We start from the raw sequence: 21,403 nt of genomic DNA on the forward strand, positions 1-21,403 counted from the left end.
CAAAATACTTAAGGAAGTGGCCCTAGAAATAGTGGATGTATTGGTGATCATTTTCCAACAGTCTATCAACTCTGGATCAGTTCCTATGGATTGGAGGGTAGCTAATGTAACACCACTTTTTAAAAAAGGAGGGAGAGAGAAAACAGGGAATTATAGACCGGTTAGCCTGACATCAGTGGTGGGGAAAATGCTAGAATCAGTTATTAAAGATGAAATAGCAGCACATTTGGAAAGCAGTGACAGGATCGGACCAAGTCAGCATGGATTTATGAAAGGGAAATCATGCTTGACAAATCTTCTAGAATTCTTTGAAGATGTAACTAGGAGTGGATAAGGGAGAACCAGTGGATGTGGTGTATTTGGAATTTCAAAAAGCTTTTGACAAGGTCTCACACAAGAGATTAGTGTGCAAAATTAAATCACATGGTATTGGGGGTAATGTATTGACGTGGATAGAGAACTGGTTGGCAGACAGGAAGCAAAGAGTGGAAATAAACGGGTCCTTTTCAGAATGGCAAGCAGTGACTAGTGGGGTACCACAAGGTTCAGTGCTGGGACTCCAGCTATTTACAATATGTATTGATGATTTAGACGAAGGAATTGAATGTAATATCTCTAAGTTTGCAGATGACACTAAGCTGGGTGGCAGTTTGAGCTGTGAGGAGGATGCTATGAGGCTGCAGAGTGACTTGGACAGGTTAGGTGAGTGGGCAAATGCATGGCAGATGCAGTATAATGTGAATAAATGTGAGGTTATCTATTTTGGTGGCAAAAACAGGAAGGCAGATTATTATCTGAATGGTGACAGATTAGTAAAAGGGGAGGTGCAACGAGACCTGGGCGTCATGATACATCAGTCATTGAAAGTAGGCATGTAGGTACAGCAGGCAGTTAAGAAAGCAAATGGCATGTTGGCCTTCACAGCGAGACGATTTGAGTATAGGAGCAAGGAGGTCTTGCTGCAGCTGTACAGGGCCTTGGTGAGACCACACCTTGAGTATTGTGTTCAGTTTTGTCTCCTAATCTGAGGAAGGACATTCTTGCTATTGAGGGAGTGCAGCGAAGGTTCACCAGACTGATTCTTGGGATGGCAGGACTGACATATGAAGAAATATTGGATTGACTAGGCTTATATTCACTGGAATTTAGAAGAATGAGAGGGGATCTCATAGAAGCATATAAAATTCTGACAGGATTGGACAGGTTAGATGCAGGAAGAATGTTCCCGATGTTGGGGAAGTCCAGAACCAGAGGTCACAGTTGAAGGATAAAGGGGTAAGCCACATAGGACCGAGATGAGGAGAAACTTTTTCACCCAGAGAATTGTGAACCTGTGGAATTCTCTACCACAAAAAGTTGTTGAGTGCAGTTCGTTGGATATATTCAAAAGGGAGTTAGATGTGGTCCTTATGGCTAAAGGGATCAAAGGGTATGGAGAGAAAGCAGGAATGGGGTACTGAAGTTGCATGATCAGCCATGATCTTATTGAATGGTGGTGCAGGCTCGAAGGGCCGAATGGCCTCCTCCTGCACCTATTTTCTATGAAGTACTTTTTGAAGTGTAGTCATTGTTGTAATGTGGGAAACACGGCAGCCAATTTGCGCAAAGCAAACTCCCACAAACAGCAATGTGATAATGACCAAATAATCTGTTTTTTTTGTTATGTAGATTGAGATAAATATTGACCTATACACTGGGGATAACTCCCCTGCACTTCTTCAAAATAGTTCCATGGAATCTTTTACATGGAATCTGAACCTGAGAGGGCAGATGGGGCCTCGGTTTAATGTTTCATCTGAAAGACGGCACCTCTGACTGTGCAGTGCTCCCTCAGTACTGCACTGGAGTGTCCGCCTAGATTTCTGTGCTCAAGTCCCTGGAGTGGGACTTGAACCCACAACCTCCTGACTCAGAGGTGAGAGTGCTACCCACTGAGCCACGGCTGACAGGAGGTCGGTGATCTGGGTCAATGGGGATTGGAGGTGGTGGGGGGTCGGTGAGGTGGGAGGGGGGTCGGTAAGCTAGGTCAGTGGGGATTGGAGGTTGGGGGGGTTTGGTGAGCTCGGTCAGTGGGGATTGGTGGTGGGGGGGGCTCGGTGTGCTGGGTCAGTGGGGATTGGAGGTGGGGGGGTCGGTGAGCTGGGTCAGTGGGGCTTGGAGGTGGGGGGCGGTCAGGGGACTGCAGGGGGGACGTCGCTGAGCTGGTTCAGTGGGGATTGGAGGTGGGGGGGTCGGTGAGCTGGGTCAGTGGGGATTGGAGGTGGGGGGGGGTGTCACTGAGCTGGGTCAGTGGGGATTGGAGGTGGGGGGCGGTCGGTGAGCTGGGTTAGTGGGGATTGGAGGTGGAGGGGGAGCATCGGTGAGCTGGGTCAGTGGGGATTGGAGGTGCTGGGGGAGCATCGGTGAGCTGGGTCAGTGGGGATTGGAGGTGGGGGGGGTCGGTGAGCTGGGTCAGTGGGGATTGGAGGGGATGGGTTGTCTGGGAGCTGTTGATGAATGGAGGATAGTGGGGGCTGCAGGAATGCCCTCACGGGCAGAGGCCGAGTTATGATACCGTCAGGCAAAGGCACTGCTGGGACGGCTAAATCCCAAATATTTACCGTACAGGATTATTGCCGCAGGAATGAGCGAGTGGAGTTAGAAATTGTCTCCCTCGGACTTTCCCTCCCCGGTCCCCTGGAGGGGCTGACTGCTACTAGGCTGTAGCTAAACTGGTCCCTTGTCCCCTGTGTCATTATTTTTCGCTTGTGAGCTGATATGGTGAATGTTGGCAGGCTGTTCAACCATGGAAACCATCGCATCATGGCAGGCGTCACCACCCTCTGGGAAATCTGCTTTTGGACACCGTGAACTGACGCGACCTTGTGTTTAGTCCTTATCTGGTGCTGAGAGCTGAGTCTGACGTTACACTGGGAGGGGGGAGCGGAGATAAAATTGTCCAGTGTGACCTTGAATAGAGGAGATTTATTTATTTTTGGGCTAACGTCCAGTGCTGATCCGTATGTGATGAACTCTTGAGAAAGCGATGATCCATGGTATCTGCAGACTGACCTCTCCTGAAATCAGGCCACGGGTTCCTTTGAATATATAGAATCATAGAAACATGGAAAATATGTGCAGGAGTAGGCCATTCGGCCCTTCGAGCCTGCACCGCCATTCAATAAGCTGATCATTCACCTCAGTACCCCTTTCCTGCTTTCTCTCCCTACCCCTTGATCCCTTTAGCCATAAGGGCCATATCTAACTCCCTCTTGAATATATCTAACGAACTGGCATTAACAACTCTCTGCGGTAGGGAATTCCACAGGTTAACAACTCTCTGAGTGAAGAAGTTTCTCCTCATCTCAGTCCTAAATGGCCTACCCTTTATCCTTAGACTATGTCCCCTCGTTCTGGACTTCCCCAACATCGGGAACATTCTTCCTGCCTCTAATCTGTCCAATCCCGTCAGAATTTTATACGTTTCCATGAGATCCCCTCTCATTCTACTAAACTCCAGTGAATACAGGCCCAGGCAATCCAATCTCTCCTCATACGTCAGTCCTGTCATCCCAGGAATCAGTCTGGTGTTTCACTTTCACTAATTCATTCATTCTGTCGGCACATCCCCCTGTCTGTACCTTCTCCCCCCATCTGTACCCTCTCCCCCCACCCCGGTCTGTACCCTCTCTTTCCCCCCCCCCCCCCCCGTCTGTACCCTCTCTTTCCCCCCCCCCCTGTCTGTACCCTCCCCTCCCCCGTCTGTACCATCTCTTTCCCCCCCGTCTGTACCCTCCCCCCCACCGTCTGTACCCTCTCTCTCCCCCCTCCCCCCGTCTGTACCCTCCCCTCCCGTCGTCGTCTGTACCCTCTCTTCCCCCTCCCCCCCGTCTGTACCCTCTCTCCCCCCCCGTCTGTACCCTCTCTCCACCCCCCCGTCTGTACCCTCTCTCCACCCCCCCGTCTGTACCCTCTCTTTCCCCCCCTCCGTCTGTACCCTCCCCCCTCCCCCCCCGTCTGTACCCTCCCCCTCCCCCCCCCGTCTGTACCCTCTCTCTCCCCCCCCCCCATCTGTCCCCTCTCTCTTCCCCCCCCCCATCTGTCCCCTCTCTCTTTCCCCCCCCCCCGTCTGTACCCTCTCTTCCCCCCCCCGTTTGTACCCTCTCCCCCCCACCCCCTGTCTGTACCTTCTCTCTCCAACCCCCCCCGTCTGTACCTTCCCTCTCCACCCCCCCCCACCGTCTGTACCTTCTCTCTCCCCCCCCCCCCCAGCCCCCCGTCTGTACCTTCTCTCTTCCCCCCCCCATCTGTACCCTCTTCCCCCCCCCCTCCTCCCCCCACCTCCGTCTGTACCCTCTCCCCCTGCCCCCATCTGTATCCCCTCCCTCTCCCCAATCTGTATCCTTCCCCACCCCCCACCCCCCTCCTGTATCTTCTACTTCCCGTCTGTACCGTCTCCCCGTCCCCCTCCCCGGTCTGTATCTTCTTCCTCCCGTCTGTACCCTCTTCCCCCCCCATCTGTATCATAAGAACATAAGAAATAGGAGCAGGAGTAGACCAATTGGCCCCTCGAACCTGCTCCGCCATTTAATACTGGACCAGTACAAACCGGACGGTCTGCACCTGGGTAGGACTGGAACCGATGTCCTAGGGGGAGTGTTTGTTAGTGCTGTTGGGGAGGCTTTAACCAAACTAATATGGCAGGGGGATGAGAATCTACGTAGGGAGGCAGAGGGAAGTAAAAAGGGGGCAGAAGCAAAAGGTAGGAAGGAGAAAAGCAAGAGTGGAGGGCAGAGAAATCAAGGGCAAAAATCAAAAAGGACCACATTACAACATAATTCTAAAAGGTCAAAGTGTGTTAAAAAAACAAACCTGAAGGCTCTGAGTCTCAATGCGAGGAGCATTCGTAATAAAGTGGATGAATTGACTGCTTAGATAGCTGTTAACGGATATGATGTAATTGGGATTACGGAGACTGGCTCCAGGGTGACCAAGGCTGGGAACTCAAAATCCAGGGGTATCCAATATTCAGGAAGGACAGACAGACAGGAAGGAAAAGGAAGTGGGGTAGCGTTACTGGTTAAAGAGAACGTTAACACAATGGTAAGGAAGGACATTAACTTGGATGATGTGTAATCTAAATGGGTAGAGCTGCGAAACACCAAAGGGCAGAAAATGTTAGTGGGAGTTGTGTATAGACCACCAAACAGTAGTAGGGAGGTTGGGGATAGCATCAAACAGGAAATTAGGGACTCGTTCAATAAGGGTACAGCAGTTATCATGGGTGACTTTAATCTGCATATTGATTGGGTTAACCAAACTGGTGGCAATACTATGGAGGAGGATTTTCTGGAGTGTATAAGGGATGGTTTTCTAGACCAATATGTCGAGGAACCAACTAGAGAACAGGCCATCCTAGACTGGGTTTTGTATAACGTGAGTGGATTACTTAGCAATCTGGTCATGCGGGGCCCTTTGGGGAATAGTGACCATAATTCTTCATTAAGATGGAGAGTGACACAGTTAAGTCAGAGACTAGGGTCCTGAACTTAAAGAAAGGTAACTTTGATGGTATGAGACGTAAATTGGCTAGGATAGACTGGAGAATGATACTTAAAGGATTGACGGTGGATAGGCAATGGCGGACATTTAAAGATCACATAGATGAACTACAACAATTATACATCCCTGTGTGGCGTAAGAATAAAAAAGGGAAGGTGGCTCAACCGTGGCTAACAAGGGAAATTAGAGAAAGCGTTAAATCCAAGGAAGAGGCATATAAATTTGCCAGAAAAAGCAACAATTCTGAGGACTGGGAGAAATTTAGAATTCAGCAGAGGAGGACTAAGGATTTAATTAGGAGGGAGAAAATAGAGTATGAGAGCAAGCTTGCAGGGCACATAAAAACTGACTGCAAAAGCTTCTATCGATATGTGAAGAGAAAAAGATTAGTGAAGACTAATGTAGGTTCCTTGCAGTCAGAATCAGGGGTCTTCATAATGGGGAACAAGGAAATGGCAGACCAATTGAACAAATACTTTGGTTCTGTCTTCACGAAGGAAGACACGAATAACCTCCCGAAAATACTAGGGAACAAGGGTCTAGCGAGAAGGGGGAACTGAGGGAAATCCTTATTAGTCAGGAAATGGTGTTAGGGAAATTAAAGCGACTGAAGGCCAATAAATCCCCAATTCCTGATACTCTGCATCCCAGAGTACTTAAGGAAGTGGCCCTAGAAATAGTGGATGCATTGGTGGTCATTTTCCAACATTCTATAGACTCTGGTTCAGTTCCTATGGATTTGAGGGTAGCTAATGTAACCCCACTTTTTAAAAAAGGAGGGAGAGAGAAAACAGGGAATTATAGACCGGTTAGCCTACTATCGGTAGTGGGGAAAATGTTGGAATCAATTATTAAAGATGTAATAGCAGCGCATTTGGAAAACAGTGACAGGATCGGTCCAAGTCAGCATGGATTTATGAAAGGGAAATCATGCTTGACAAATCTTCTAGAATTTTTTGAGGATGTAATTAGTAGAGTGGATAAGGGAGAACCAGTGGATGTGGTGTATTTGGACTTTCAAAAGGCTTTTGACAAGGTCCCACACAAGAGATTAGTGTACAAAATTAAGGCACATGGTATTGGCGTGGATAGGTTGGCAGACAGGAAGCAAAGAGTAGGAATAAATGGGTCCTTTTCAGAATGGCAGGCAGTGACTAGTGGGGTACCGCAGGGTTCAGTGCTGGGACCCCAGCTATTTACAGCATACAATAATGATTTAGACGAAGGAATTGAATGTAATATCTCCAAGTTTGTAGATGACATTAGGCTGGGTGGCAGTGCGAGCTGCAAGGAAGATGTTAGGAGGCTGCAGATAAACTTGGACAGGTTAGGTGAGTGGGCAAATGCATGCAGATACAGTATAATGTGGATAAGTGTGAGGTTATCCACTTTGTTTGCAAAAACAGGAAGGCAGATTATTAAAAGGGGAGGTGCAACGAGACCTGGGTTTCATGGTACATCAGTCATTGAAGGTAGATATGCAGGTACAGCAGGCAGTAAAGAAGGTAAATGACATGCTGGCCTTCATAGCGAGGGGATTTGAGTATACGAGCAGGGAGGTCTTACTGTAGTTGTACAGGGCATTGAATATTGTGTGCAGTTTTGGTCTCCTAATCTGAGGAAGGACATTCTTGCTATAGAGGGAGTGCAGCGAAGGTTCACCAGATTGATTCCCGAGATGACAGGACTGACATATGAAGAAAGACTGGATCGCCTAGGCTTATATTCACTGGAATTTAGAAGAATGAGAGGGGATCTCATAAAAACATAAAATTCTGACGGGATTGGACAGGTTAGATGCAGGAAGAATGTTCCCGATGTTGGGGAAGTCTAGAACCAGGGGTCATAGTCTAAAGATAAGGGTAAACCATTTAGGACTGAGATGAGAAACTTCTTCATTCAGAGAATTGTGAACCTGTGGAATTCTCTACCACAGAAAGTTGTTGAGGGCAGTTCGTTAGATATATTCAAAAGGGAGTTAGATGTGGCCCTTACAGCTAAAGGGATGAAGGGGTATGGAGAGAAAGCAGGAATGGGGTACTGAAGTCATATTGAATGGCGGTGCAGGCTCGACGGGCCGATTGGCCGACTCCTGCACCTATTTTCTATGTTTCTATGTTTAATATGATCATGGCTGATCTTCTACCTCCACTCCACTTTCCTGCACTGTCCCTATATCCCTTGGTTCCCTTAGTAATCCCATCTATAGCCTGTCCCACCGTCCCCACCCCCCTCACCCTGTTGCTATTTTCTGTCTCCCCTGTCTGGGCCGTTTCAATTCCTGTTTCCCCAGCTCTGAGTTTGACGTGTACAGTGATCCTTGACCAGTAAACCAGAGACTGTGAGTATAAACTCCAGGGCATGTTGTGAACCTGAATTCAATAAATCTGGTCAGTTGTGGCTGGCCCCGAGAAGGATTGTTGTAGATGGTCTTTAATGACCTTCAGGAGGACAATCTCCCACCCTTACCTTGGCTGGTCTACACGTGACTCCAGTCCCACCCTGCATGGTTGGCTGAATCCTTTGGAAGTGGCCTTGCAAACCGGCTAGTTTTAAGTAAGAGATGGCAATTATTGACCAGAGTCACTCACAGAACAAGCACAAATTAAAGACAAAACAGAAACTAGTGGAAATACGGGTGATCTCATCGAGGTGTTTAAGACAAATACAGCAACAACTTGTATTTATATAGCACTTTTAACAAAGTAAAACGTCCCAAGGTGCTTCACAGGAGTGTAAAAAGACAAAATATTTGACACCGAGCCTCATAAGGAGAAATTAGCGCAGGTGACCAAAAGCTGGTTGAAAGAGGTAGGTTTTAAGGAGCGTCTTAAAGGGGGAAAAGAGAGGTAGAGAGGCAGAGAAGTTTAGGCAGGGAGTTCCAGAGCTTGGGGCCTAGGCAACAGAAGGCACAGCCACCGATGGTGGAGCGATTATAATCGGGGATGCTCAAGAGGGCAGAATTAGAGGAGCGCAGACATCTGGGGGGTTTGTGGGGCGAGAGGAGATTGCAGAGATAGGGAGGGGCGAGGCCATGGAGGGATTTAAAAACTAGGATGAGAATTTTGAAATTGAGGCATTGCTTAACCGGGAGCCAAGGTTGGTATGTGGGGAGCAATACAAGGAAGTGGTGAGAGATGGCCTTATCTGCGATTGACATGATGGGAGTAGCGAGACCAGAAGAGATGGCACGGTCGAGGGGCTGGCCGTGAATATGGGTTGGGTACATAGAGGGAGAGATTAAGAGAGGAGAGGAGGCTAGCAAACTCAGAGGAGAGAGCGCAAGATGAATTGAGATGGAGGTTGAAATCTCTGAGGATGAGAAGCCACTTGGTGCAGAGGCTGAGGGAGGAAAGTAGTGAAGATATCTCGGTAATACACTTTTATCATAGTTGGGCGGTAGAGAATGAGAGGTGAGAGAAGTGGAACAAGGTGAGATGCTCCGAAGAGGAGAAAGTGCCGGAGGAGTAGGGGCACAGACCAAGGTGTGATTTAGTGATGAGAGCCACACCGCCACCACGGTGGTCTGTACGGGGCAAATGGTGGAAGGTATAGTCAGGCGGGGAGGCTTCGTTTAAAGGTTAGGTGTCATCACCCCTCAGCTAAGTTTCTGTCAGGGCCATGATGTCGATGCAATTATCCACGATAAGCTCATAGATGGCAAGGACCTTGTTCACAAGTGAACAGACGTTCTGGAGGGAGATGCGGAGAGGGTCGGTGATGGCTGATGCACTGCCAGCGTTCACAGGGTCAGCACTTGGAGGGGTGAGTTGGATGGGGAGGAGATTGGCAAGGTTAGCCCTCAGTGGGCACGCTGGGCGGGAAGGTCAGGGAGAGAGTAGGATTGGGCAGTTGGGGTTGCTGTTCGTGAGGAGGCAGTGATGAGGGCCTCGATGGGCCCATCATAGGATGCCAAGGGAAGTTGCAGACTTGTCTAGGAGGGAGTCAAGCCTGGGACGGCGGTGGCGGGGGGGAGGGGGTTAGAATAGGAAAGTCAAAGAGTAATGAAGGGTTGGGGGAGGGATTTGGGAGGGCAGAGTATTTGAGAGAGGAAAGATGAAAGGCAGCAAGAGGACAGGAGAGAGCAGTCAGGGAGAGATAGAGAGAAATGGAAAAGAGTATTGAATGGCTAGGGTCCGGAGCGGTAGCCGATATGCACACGCGAATGGTTACAGGGGAAACACGTTCAGGTTACATAGTCCTGTTTAAATGTAGCAGTTAATGGGATACAATAGTAGGGAGGTCAGGGTCGGAGGTCCCATGGATGAACAGGTTGAGCCAGCACAGAGCATCGACGGTCCGCTGCCCAAGGCAGGCAAGTGAAGCCCAGAAGCTGTTTGAGGTGTGGAGAGTTTGAGGATGTGCTGCAGGAGGGAGAGTCGGTAATGGTGCAGGAAGCTGATGGCGACAGTGACGCAAGTTGGAGGTCACCGTAAATCAACGTGGCGGAAAAACGGTGAAACCACAAGCCAGCGACCCGCAAAGCTGAAAACCGGGGCAACGAGACACCGGGCAGCACGTGAAGCAGCAACAGTGAGCTAGGAGCCAGCAGAACCTGTTCAGCAGAGACACATCATAGGCAGTTCCTCGGAATCGAGGAAGACTTGCTTCCTCTCTAAAAGTGAGTTCTCAGGTGACTGAACAGTCCAATACGGGAATTACAGTCTCTGTCACAGGTGGGACAGACAGTGGTTGTAGGAAAGGGACACAGCCCGAGTTTTAAAGATAAAAAATCTTTTAGCAGCAGGGATAGAGACACAGCAGGTAAGTCTTACAGTGTAATCCAGTGTGATACAGTGAAGAAATGTAGTGCTGTGATCCAGTGTGATCCAGTGAAGAAATGTAGTGCTGTGATCCAGGGCAGAAACATAGTGCTGTAATCCAGTCTAATCCAATGCAGAAATGTAGTCTCGATGTCCAGGGAAGTCCAGGAGATCAGAAACCAATTTGATAAAAGAATTCAGCAGCCACAGGCTGGGTCACGGTGTGGTCAGTACAGCAGTGCGTCCTGTTGGCCAGGAATCCAGGTGATGGAAGTGAAGTTTCAGCAGAGTTGCGGCAGTTGAAAGAGGTTGGTGAGAACAAAGACACGCCAGGTCGGGCGATGGGCAGTGGTTCTCAAACTGAGGTCCGTGAAACATTGACCAATTGTCCTTCTACCTCCCTTCCTACTTTAAATGGTTAGTGCGGAATGGTTTGCTGACAGAGTGCATACCTGCCTGGCACTCTGCTCGGTGGTTGGGTATTGGGGCATTTACTGTTATAGACGGACATTCCCTGATGTCGCAGGCTGATTGGCGGTTCTGTTATCCAATCAGCCGTCTTGCCCGATGGTTTGTTTGGAACGTTACTAACGGGTGTTATCCAATCAGCTCATGGCAAAAGTGGGACCTCCATGTGTGAAGGTAGGAGGAAGGGGAGTAGCTTTGTGTGAGAGCTTAGATCTGCATCGTCTGCATGCCAGACACGAGACTCCCAAAGCAAGCGCTCTACTCGGAACTTCTTCACGGCAAGCGAGCCAAAGGTGGGCAGAGGAAACGTTAAAAGGACACCCTCAAAGCCTCCCTGAAAAAGTGCGACATCCCCATTGACTCCTGGGAGTCCCTGGCCAAAGACCACCCTAAGTGGAGGAAGTGCATCCGAGAGGGCGCTGAGCACCTTGAGTCTCATCGCCGAGAGCATGCAGAAATCAAGCACAGGCAGTGGAAAGAGCGTGCGGCAAACCTGTCCCATCCACCCTTACCCTCAACGACTATCTGTCCCACCTGTGACAGGGACTGTGGCTCTCGTATTGGACTGTTCAACCACGTAAGGACTCATTTTTAGAGTGGAAGCAAGTCTTCCTCGATTCCGAGGGACTGCCGATGATGATGATGATGGGATCTTATACACACACCCTTACTGTGTAATGTGTGGGCTTAAACCCGGCTGGTAAATGCAGCATGGATCAACCTTCAGATATATTTCAATAAATGTGGGATCATCCCAAACATCCACATGTGACCTGCCTCACGGAGTCCGGGGTGAAATTGACACACTTAATCGTAATCAATTGAGGAACAGTCTTGCTCATTTCAAGTTGAGCAAGCGGAAATAAGAAAACTCTGGAATGACATTTTATGTGTGGGAATTGATATTTTCGATTTGCTGGGATGGCTATTTTCAGAAATCAAACTATTTTTGGGAGCTGGGCGAGTCCAAGCATTTGGAAGTGAGTGTGTGGATCGAGCGAAAGGCGGGGGGAGGCCAGGCTAACCTGAACCAAACGCAATGATTGTCGAGGTCTCAGGGACAGGAGACACAAAGGAGCAATCTTTTTAACTCAGCACGGATGGCAAATGGGAGTAAATTTACTGAAATGAAACAGGAAGGAGTAACTAGGTGCATTTTCTCCCTCCCTGACCTGAAGCCACCACGTCCTGGTATCGGTTTGGCTGCCCTGTGGTACCTTGTTCCTATGGCCATTCCTTGGGTGAACCTGGATACTAAGTATTGGCATGCTATGATAGCTGAGCAGATCTTGTCCTCACCAGTCCCCACACAAGCCTATTTCCAGCAGGAGTCTTAGCAGAGTAATCAGGATTGGGAAATTTGGCCCCAATTTTAGTTTTCCCTTCTTACGGTTGGGTGCTGACACCGATTGTCGTGAATGCGATCCTCCTCACTCTTGCCACCAGCCAAGTCATTGTAGACCAAGGATCTGACCTGCGATCTTCCTGGTCTGTGAACAGTGCCACACTTGCGAGTGTATTTAACCGTGGAGTCATTGGAGCAGCTCAAGTGACATCTGGCTTGCTGAATGGGGGAAGGGATGTTAGCGAAAGGAGGCGTAGAAATAAGTTGTCTAACATCACACCAAGAATAGACTGGAGTGAGAAGCAGGCACACCATCTCACCATCTGTGAGCAAATACTAGAGGCTAGACATTGCATGGCGCCCTGTTTGGGGTGCTAACTTTTAAATTATCGCCAAAGTATCGGCAGGTGAAAATGATTTTCTGCTCCTGGGAACTTCCGCTTTAATGCTCCAAGAGGGAAGTGGAGTGTTAACTCACACACTGCCACCTCCCTTAGAGTGCTAAAGTGTGTGAGGGGGCGATATCGGCAGAGCGCTCAACGATGTTCCGTCCAGCGCTGCCGGCATCAGAGGCTCCTTCCCTCGCTTAAAGGGACGAGCCGGTGATGGGCTGAAACATTCTATTGCTCTCTGTGTGGGCCCATGGGACCTACGCGACTTGCATTACAGCCCGAAGGAATCCGAGAATGGAGGGCTGAGACACCGCGCAGAAATCAGCGGTGGAAAGCAATCAGAAAGCACCAGACTGGTGCGAGGAATTAGGTTTGCCCTACCTGACCAGCATTGCCTTTAATAACCGCTCCCCAAGTGGCCGGCCGCGGTGACCACACCTCCTGAAGCTGCCGTTGTCGACGCCTGGCGATATCGCAGGGGGCAGGAGCGAATATTGCATCCGGGCCGGTAACGGAGCGCTGCGCACCGGATGATGTCACGATCTCTGGGCACCAGCGCAAAACCGCCAACGAAGTTCACGGGCATCGGTGAATCCGCCTGGCCCGGTCAGTAACCCCTCAGTGCCCCGTTAACGTCCCCCACAGGCACTAACGGGAAGTGCAGCAGCCAAATTTATCCCCCTCGTTTTCTTACAAGCATTATTAAACACTCTTTACATGCAGCACTTTCATAGTATGAGTATTATATCGTATTATAATTTAGATGGGGGGGGTCTGCGATTACTAATCTATTTGAAAAAGGGTCCTCCTACCGAAAAGGTTTGAGAACCACTGGTTGAAGAAGATTAAAGGATTTGGATAGGGTAGACAGAGAAAAATATTTCCTCTGGTGGGGGATTCCAGAACAAGAGGGCAACAATGACAACTTGCATTTATATAGCGCCTTTAATATAGTAAAACATCTCAAGGCTCTTCATAGCAGTGATTATCGAACAATATTTGACACCGAGCAATATGAGGAGATGTTAGGACAGGAATCAAAGAGGTAGGTTTTAAGAGCAACTTAAAGGAGGAGAGAGAGACAGAGAGGTTTAGGGAGGGAATTCCAGAGCTTAGGGCCTTGGCACGGTCGCCAATGGTTGGGCAATAGGAGTAGGGGATGGATAAAACCAGTCTGCATTTGGAGTCTCTGAGGCAGAGGCGAGAGCAGGGATGCAGTGTACCAGGTGAGAGCAGGTTGACAAGAATTGCTGCCTCACCTGGCAGGTTGTGTGTGGGGCCCTGGGCAGTGATGGGGGGGGAGGTGGGTATCTGTGGGCAGTGATTAGGGGGAGGTGGGTATCTGTGGGCAATGATGGGGGGGGCTGGGTATCTGTGGGCAATGGTGGGGGGGGGCTGGGTATCTGTGGGCAGTGATGGGGGGGGGGGGGAGAGCTGGGTATCTGTGGGCAGTGATGGTGGGGTGCTGGATATCTGTGGGTAATGATGGGGAAAGCTGGGTATCTGTGGGCAGTGATGGTGGGGTGCTGGATATCTGTGGGTAATGATGGGGAGAGCTGGGTATCTGTGGGCAGTGATGGGGGGGGGGGGGAGAGCTGGGTATCTGTGGGCAGTGATGGTGGGGTGCTGGATATCTGTGGGTAATGATGGGGAAAGCTGGGTATCTGTGGGCAGTGATGGTGGGGTGCTGGATATCTGTGGGTAATGATGGGGAGAGCTGGGTATCTGTGGGCAGTGATTGTGGGGTGCTGGGTATCTGTGGGCAGTGATGGGGGGGGGAGAGCGGGGTATCTGTGCGCAATGGTGGGGGGGCTGGGTATCTGTGGGCAGTAATGGGGGGGGGGAGAGCTGGGTATCTGTGGGCAGTGATGGGGGGGAGAGCGGGGTATCTGTGGGCAATGGTGGGGGGGACTGGGTATCTGTGGGCAGTGATGGGGGGGGCAGAGCTGGGTATCTGTGGGCAGTGATTGCGGGGTGCTGGGTATCTGTAGGCAGTGATGGGGGGGTGGGAGAGCGGGGTATCTGTGGGCAATGGTGGGGGGGGTTGGGTATCTGTGGGCAGTGATGGGGGGGGGGGGAGAGCTGGGTATCTGGGCAGTGATGGGGGGGCGGGGGGAGAGCTGGGTACCTGCTGTGGGTATATGGGGAAGGGGAGTTAGATGTCAGCGTGATGGAAGAACGAAGGAGATCCGGGGAATGGTCTTCCGGGGAAGCGGAGAGGGGAGGGGAGAGGTTTCGGTGCTTAGTGCTGGGATAACACCACACGTGGAGGACACAGCAGCAAATGGCTTGGTGCAGGGGTAGGCTGCTGGGGTTGAAGGTGAGGACAAGGAGGATCTTGCTGTTGTGGGAGGGAGGGTAGGAATGATGGAACAGGCAGGAGAAAGGACCAGTCAGCTACGACTAAAGGGAGAGGAGCATCCATCAGTCTGGGTGCTAAGGGTGAGTTTGACTCATGGTCATGTGACTGATCATTATGTACTCGTTACTGAGAGCAGCGTTCTAAAGGAAAGTTGCCATCTGTGCCCAAATATTCTTCCTTCCCTAATTGTTGCTGTCGTTCGTATGAAAGGCTTTACCCGACTGACACTCCCAATGTGATGTCACTTTTTATTCCAGGTGCAAGACGGTAATTTTGTCAAAGAAACATTCAACGACCTTTGCTGGACATTAACTGCCAAGAAGAACTACAAACCCTCGAAAGGCCAGGGCCTGATTGCCGAGAGAGACGCCTTCAAGCTCTGGTGTCTCTTCAACTTCCTGTCAGAGGACAAGTATCCCCCGATCGTCGTCCAAGAGGAGGTGAGGGTCTGTTGCGTTTCACTAAGGAAGGTGGGAGGGGGTGGGAGCAAGGTGGGCTATGTTAGGGTAGGGGGGCTTTAGAACATAAGAATTAGGAGCAGGAGTCCGCCATTCAATAAGATCATGGCTGATCTGATCATGGGCTCAGCTCCACTTCCCCGCCCGCTCCCCATAAACCTTTACTCCCCTTTTCGCTCAAAAATCTGTCGACCTCCGCCTTAAATATATTCCATGACCCAGCCTCCACAGCTCCCTGGGGCAGAGAATTCCACAGATTTACAACCCTCTGAGAAGAAATTTCTCCTCATCTCAGTTTTAAATGGGCGGCCCCTTATTCTGAGACTATGCCCCCTAGTTTTAGTTTCCCCTATGAGTGGAAATATCCTCTCTGCATCCACCTTGTCGAGGCCCCTCATTATCTTATATGTTTCGATAAGATCACCTCTCATTCTTCTAAACTCCAATGAGTATAGGCCCAACCTGCTCAACCTTTCTTCATAAGTCAACCCCCTCATCTCCGGATTCAACCAAGTGAACCTTCTATGAACAGCCTCCAATGCAAGTATATCCTTCCTTACGGAGACCAAAACTGTACGCAGTACTCCAGGTGTGACCTCACCAATACCCTGTACAGTTGTAGCAGGACTTCCCTGCTTTTATACTCTATCCCCTTGCAATAAAGGCCAACATTCCATTTGCCTTCCTGATTACTTGCTGTACCTGCATACTAACTTTTTGTGTTTCATGCACAAGGACCCCCAGGTCTCTCTGTACTGCAGCACTTTGTAATCTCTCTCCATTTAAATAATAATTTGCTTTTTTATTTTTTCTGCCAAAGTAGATAACCTCACATTTTCCCACATTATACTCCATCTGCCAAATATTTTCCCCCTCACTTAGCCTGTCTATATCTCTTTGCAGATTTTTTGTGTCCTCCTCACAATTTGCTTTCCCACCCATCATTGTATCATCAGCAAACTTGGCTACATTACACTCAGTCCCTTCATCCAAGTCATTTAATATAGTTTGTAAATAGTTGAGGCCCCAGCACCGATCCCTGCGGCACCCCACTAGTTACTGTTTGCCAACCGGAAAATTACCCATTCATCCCGACTCTCTGTTTTCTGTTAGTTAGCCAATCCTCTATCCATGCTAATATATTACCCCCAACCCCGTGAACTTTTATCTTGTGCAGTAACCTTTTATGTGGCACCTTATCGAGTGCCTGCTGGAAATCCAAATACACCACAACCACTGGTTCCCCCTTATCCACCCCGCTCGTTACATCCTCAAAGAACTCAAGCAAATTTGGCAAATATGATTTTCCCTTTCATAAAACCATGTTTCATTGTTTCATTGAATCATGCTTTTCCAAATGTCCTACTACTGCTTGCTTAATAGTTGACTTCAGCATTTTCCCAACGACCGATGTTAGGCTAACTGGTCTATAGTTTCCTGCTTTTTGTCTGCCTCCTTTTTTAAATAGGGGCGTTACATTTGCGGTTTTCCAATCTGTTGGGACCGCCCCAGAATCCAGGGAATTTAGGTAGATTACAACCAATGCATCCACTATCTCTGCAGCCACTTCTGTTAAGACCCTAGGATGTAAGCCATCAGGTCCAGGGGACTTGTCCACCTTTAGTCCCATTATTTTACCGAGTACTACTTCATTAGTGATAGTTATTGTGTAGCCATATAGCCCCTTGATTATCCACTATTGAGATGTGTTTAGTGTCTTCTACCGTAAAGACCGATACAAAATATTAGTTCAACGTCTGCTATTTCCCTGTTCTCCATTATTAATTCCCCAGTCTCATCCTCTAGGGGACCAGCATTTACTTTAGCCACTCTTTTCCTTTTTACGTACCTGTAGAAACTCTTACTATCTGTTTTTATGTGTTTTCTTGATTTGTTGGAGGGTGTTTCATGGGCAGGGGTGTACTGCACCTGCTAAGTAGTCTGGTCACTAGATAACAATAACTTGCATTTATATAGCGGCTCCAACATGGTCAAACATCCCAAGGCGCTTCACAGGAGTGTACGCAGACAAAAACTGATGCCAAGTCAAAGCAGGAGATGTTGGGACAGGTGATGTAATGCTTGGTCAAAAAGGTAGGTTTGAAGGAGCTTTTTAAAGGCGGGGAGACAGGTAGGGAGGTGGAGTGTAGGGGGAGAATTCCCGAGCTTAGGGCCTAATCAGCTGAAGACACAGCTGTCAATGGTGGAGGGATGAAAATCAGGAATACGCAAGAGGCCAGAATTGGAGGAGCACGGAGATCTCGGAAGGTTGTAGGGCCAGAGGAGGTTACAGAGGTAGGGAGGGGCGAGGGCATGGAGGGATGTGAACACAGATATGTGGCATGGTACGTTATGTTTTAATGTAGCATGTTAAATATTACTAGGGACAATGAAACCAGACAGTGGGATTCAGAAGCAGGCAGATGGACACCTCACTCTGGGGCCTTTTAACGTCGGACCTTGAGGTTGATTTACAGATCTGACATGATGGCGTGGGCAAACATGGAGACTAAGTGCCGCCCACACACAATTAATCTGGGACAGCCAGATTCACAGCCACCTCGCTGGGAGACACATGTTCTGTTAGATGCTCAGTACTCACCCGACCCCATCCCAAATACCGCAGCAAGGTGTTTAAAATCAGTCCCAGTATTGTTTGTGCTGAAATTATGGTGAGACCAGGGAGAAAGCAGCCAAACAGGGAACTGATTGGGACAATAGTTTTATTTTACGATCATTATCCATTTTGGTTCTCTTCCCCCTTGATTCTCTGCCCCATTAGATGTCTCCTCACCCATGCAACATCGATCTCGGTTACACTGTTCCCCAGACCCACTCCCTCCCCCAGCTCCAATGGTTAATTCCCCCAGTCCCACTGCTGCCCCCCCCCAACTCCAATGGTTAATTCTCCCATCCCCCCCCCCCCGCAGTTCCAATGGTTAATCCCACCCACACCACGATCCCACTCCTGCCCCCCCCCAGCTCCAATGGTTAATCCCCCCAGCCCCCCCCACACCCCAGCTCCAATGGTTAATCCCACCCATCTCCCTATCCCACTCCGCCAAACCCCCAGCTCCAGTGTTTAATCCCCCCAGTCCCACTCCCCCCCAACCCCCCGAGCTCCAATGGTTAATCCCCCCCAGTCTCTCTGACCGCCCCCCCAGCTCCAATGGTTAATCCCCCCCCCCCCAGCAGTTCCAATGGTTAATCCCACCCACCCCACTATCCCCCCCCTCCCCCCCGCTCCAATGGTTAATCCCACCAGCTCCCTATCCCATGCCGCCCATCCCTCCCCAGCTCCAGTGGTTAATCCCCCCAGTCCCACTCTCCGCCCCCCCCCCCAGCTCCAGTGGTTAATCCCCCCAGTCCCACCCCCCGCCAGCTCCAATGGTTAATCCACGCAGTCCCCCCCACCCAGCTCCAATGGTTAATCCCCCCCCACCCTCATCTCCAATGGTTAATCCCCCCCATTCCCACTCCTCCCCCTAGTTCCACTCCACCTCCCCACCCCCAGCTCCAATGGTTAATCCCCCCAGTAATCCGACGCCAGTCCCACTCTCCCCCGCCCCCCCCACCCACCCCTCCAGCTCCAATGATTAATTCTCCAGCCTGGTTGTTCTGGGTGGCCTGTTTCTGTAATGTAATTGCTATTAAATTCTATGTAATGTCGGTGAAATATCAAGCCTCAGGCCTGGTGACATTGCGGAGCAGTTTAATGGCAAACAGCAGCATAGAGACTGTGAGTGAGCAGGCAGTCTCTGTTCTCAAGCAGCTGGTTTAAATGGTGCAAAATCCTGTGACTTTGATGCCACAAATCCTGATTGTGTGTCGGATTGCGGTTATTCTAAGATCCTTGGCTGGGTGCGAATGTCAGGGGAGCTTGACATTTGGCTAAGTTGCTCGTTGTTGTCGAATGGCCCACTGACACTCACTGTCCAGGCTCCCATATCACTAATGGTCACTTGGGTGAGATGCTTCAGGGTGAGCGATGTCCATAGAACTGTCCCCAACCTGAGTCCGATCCTTCAGCATGGGAACAGAGAGTGTGGGTGAGAATAGAATAAAGAAACATAGAAAATTGGTGCAGGAGTAGGCCATTCGGCCCTTCGAGCCTGCACCACCATTCAATAAGATCATGGCTGATCATTCATCTCGGTACCCCTTTCCTGCTTTCTCTCCATACCCTTTGATCCCTTTAGCCGTAAAGGCCATATCTAACTCCCTCTTGAATATATCCAATCAACTGGCATCAACAACTCTCTGCGGTAGGGAATTCCACAGGTTAACAACTCTCTGAGTGAAGAAGTTTCTCCTCATCTCAATCCTAAATGGCTTACCCCTTATCCTAAGACTGTGTCCACTGGTTCTGGACTTACCCAACATTGGGAACATTCTTCCCGCATCTAACCTGTCCCGTCCCGTGAGAATCTTATTCGTTTCTATGAGATCCCCTCTCATCCTTCTAAACTCCAGTGTATAAAGGCCCAGTTATTCCAGTCTCTCCTCATATGTCAGCCACGCCATCCCGGGAATCAGTCTGGTGAACCTTCGCTGCACTCCCTCAATAGCAAGAACGTCCTTCCTCAGATTAGGAGACCAAAACTGAACACCATATTCCAGGTGAGGCCTCACCAAGGCCCTGTACAACTGCAGTAAGATCTCCCTGCTCGTATATTCAAATCCCCTAACTATGAAGGCCAACATACCATTTGCCTTTTTCACCGCCTGCTGTACCTGCATGCCAACTTTCAATGACTGACAAAACATGATACCCGGGTCTCGTTGCACCTCCCCTTTTCCTAATCTGCCGACATTCAGATAATATTCTGCCTTGGTGTTTTTGCCCCCAAAATGGATACCCTCACATTTATCCACATTATACTGCATCTGCCATGCTTTTGCCCACTCACCTAACCTGTCCAAGTCACCCTGCAGCCTTTTAGAATCCTCCTCACAGCTCACACCGCCACCCAGTTTAGTGTCATCTGCAAACTTGGAGATATTACACTCAATTCCTTCATCTAAATCATTAATGTATATTGTAAATAGCTGGGGTCCCAGCACTGAGCCCTGCGGCACCCCACTAGTCACTGCCTGCCATTCTGAAAAGGAATACCGTTTATCCCGACTCTCTGCTTCCTGTCTGCCAACCAGTTCTCTATCCACGTCAGTACATTAATGGGAACTTGACTTCGAATTGCAGGACTTGTGAAATACTTCCCGTCCCGTACGGTCGGTGGTTATGTAGGTCAGTGTGGAAGTATACCAACAAATGATCTGTTGTTTACTGGTGTTTGCTGAGATATGAATGTTGGCCAAGATCCCTGGGGAAGCCCCGCTCCTCTCAGCAGGCTCTGTGACGGGGCCTGGGTTTAACCTCCTATCTGTGGATAACACTGAGGTGTCGGTGTAGACTCTGTGCTCAAGGTGCGGAATGAGGCTTCAGCCCACAATCCTCGGGGCGACTAAGCCATGCTGACACTTTAGGGCGATCGCACGATGTAGTTGTGACATTGTTTGCCTGGGCTCTGCTGGCAAGGTGCTGTGTTCATACTCTGGAGCTCACGGGACAGGCATTAGGACCCTGCGGGAGCTATTCACAGTTGCTGTACTCATGCTGGTTCATGCTGGTTGGGGAACTCCATTTTGGATTGTATAAAAGCACACTTAAGTTAAGTTACTTTTCTCCTGGCTCAGTTTGTCAGTTATTTACCCGTACACAACACAAAGCTTCATTTTTTATCCATCTCTAAACCCTAAAAACAACAACAACTTGTATTTATATAACGCCTTTAACATAGTGAAACGTCTCAAGGTGCTTCACAGGAGTATTATGAGATAACCTTTGACACCGAGCCGCATAAGTAGAAATTAGCGCAGGTGACCAAAGCTTGGTCAAAGAGGTAGATTTTCAGGAGCGTCTTGAAGGAGGAAAGTGAGGTGGAGAGGTTTAGGCAGGGAGTTCCAGAGCTTGGGGCCTAGGCAACAGAAGGCACGGCCACCAATGGTTGAGCGATTACAATCAGGGATGCTCAGGAGGGCAGAATTAGAGGAGCACAGACATCTCGGGGAGG

The 21,403-nt window shown here is 49.6% G+C and overlaps 1 protein-coding gene across 1 annotated transcript in view; it reads left to right on the forward strand.

The window, feature by feature from the left end:
• LOC139281548 (differentially expressed in FDCP 6-like) overlaps window positions 1-21,403 on the forward strand; it is a 118,603-nt gene that overhangs the window by 25,229 nt on the left and 71,971 nt on the right. Inside the window, exon 3 of the mRNA XM_070901713.1 lies at window positions 15,129-15,311. Within this exon, the coding sequence (XP_070757814.1) occupies window positions 15,129-15,311 (183 nt within the window). The remainder of the gene's footprint in view (window positions 1-15,128; window positions 15,312-21,403) is intronic.

This window comes from Pristiophorus japonicus, chromosome 15, assembly GCF_044704955.1.
Source record: "Pristiophorus japonicus isolate sPriJap1 chromosome 15, sPriJap1.hap1, whole genome shotgun sequence".
NCBI lineage: Eukaryota > Metazoa > Chordata > Chondrichthyes > Pristiophoridae > Pristiophorus > Pristiophorus japonicus.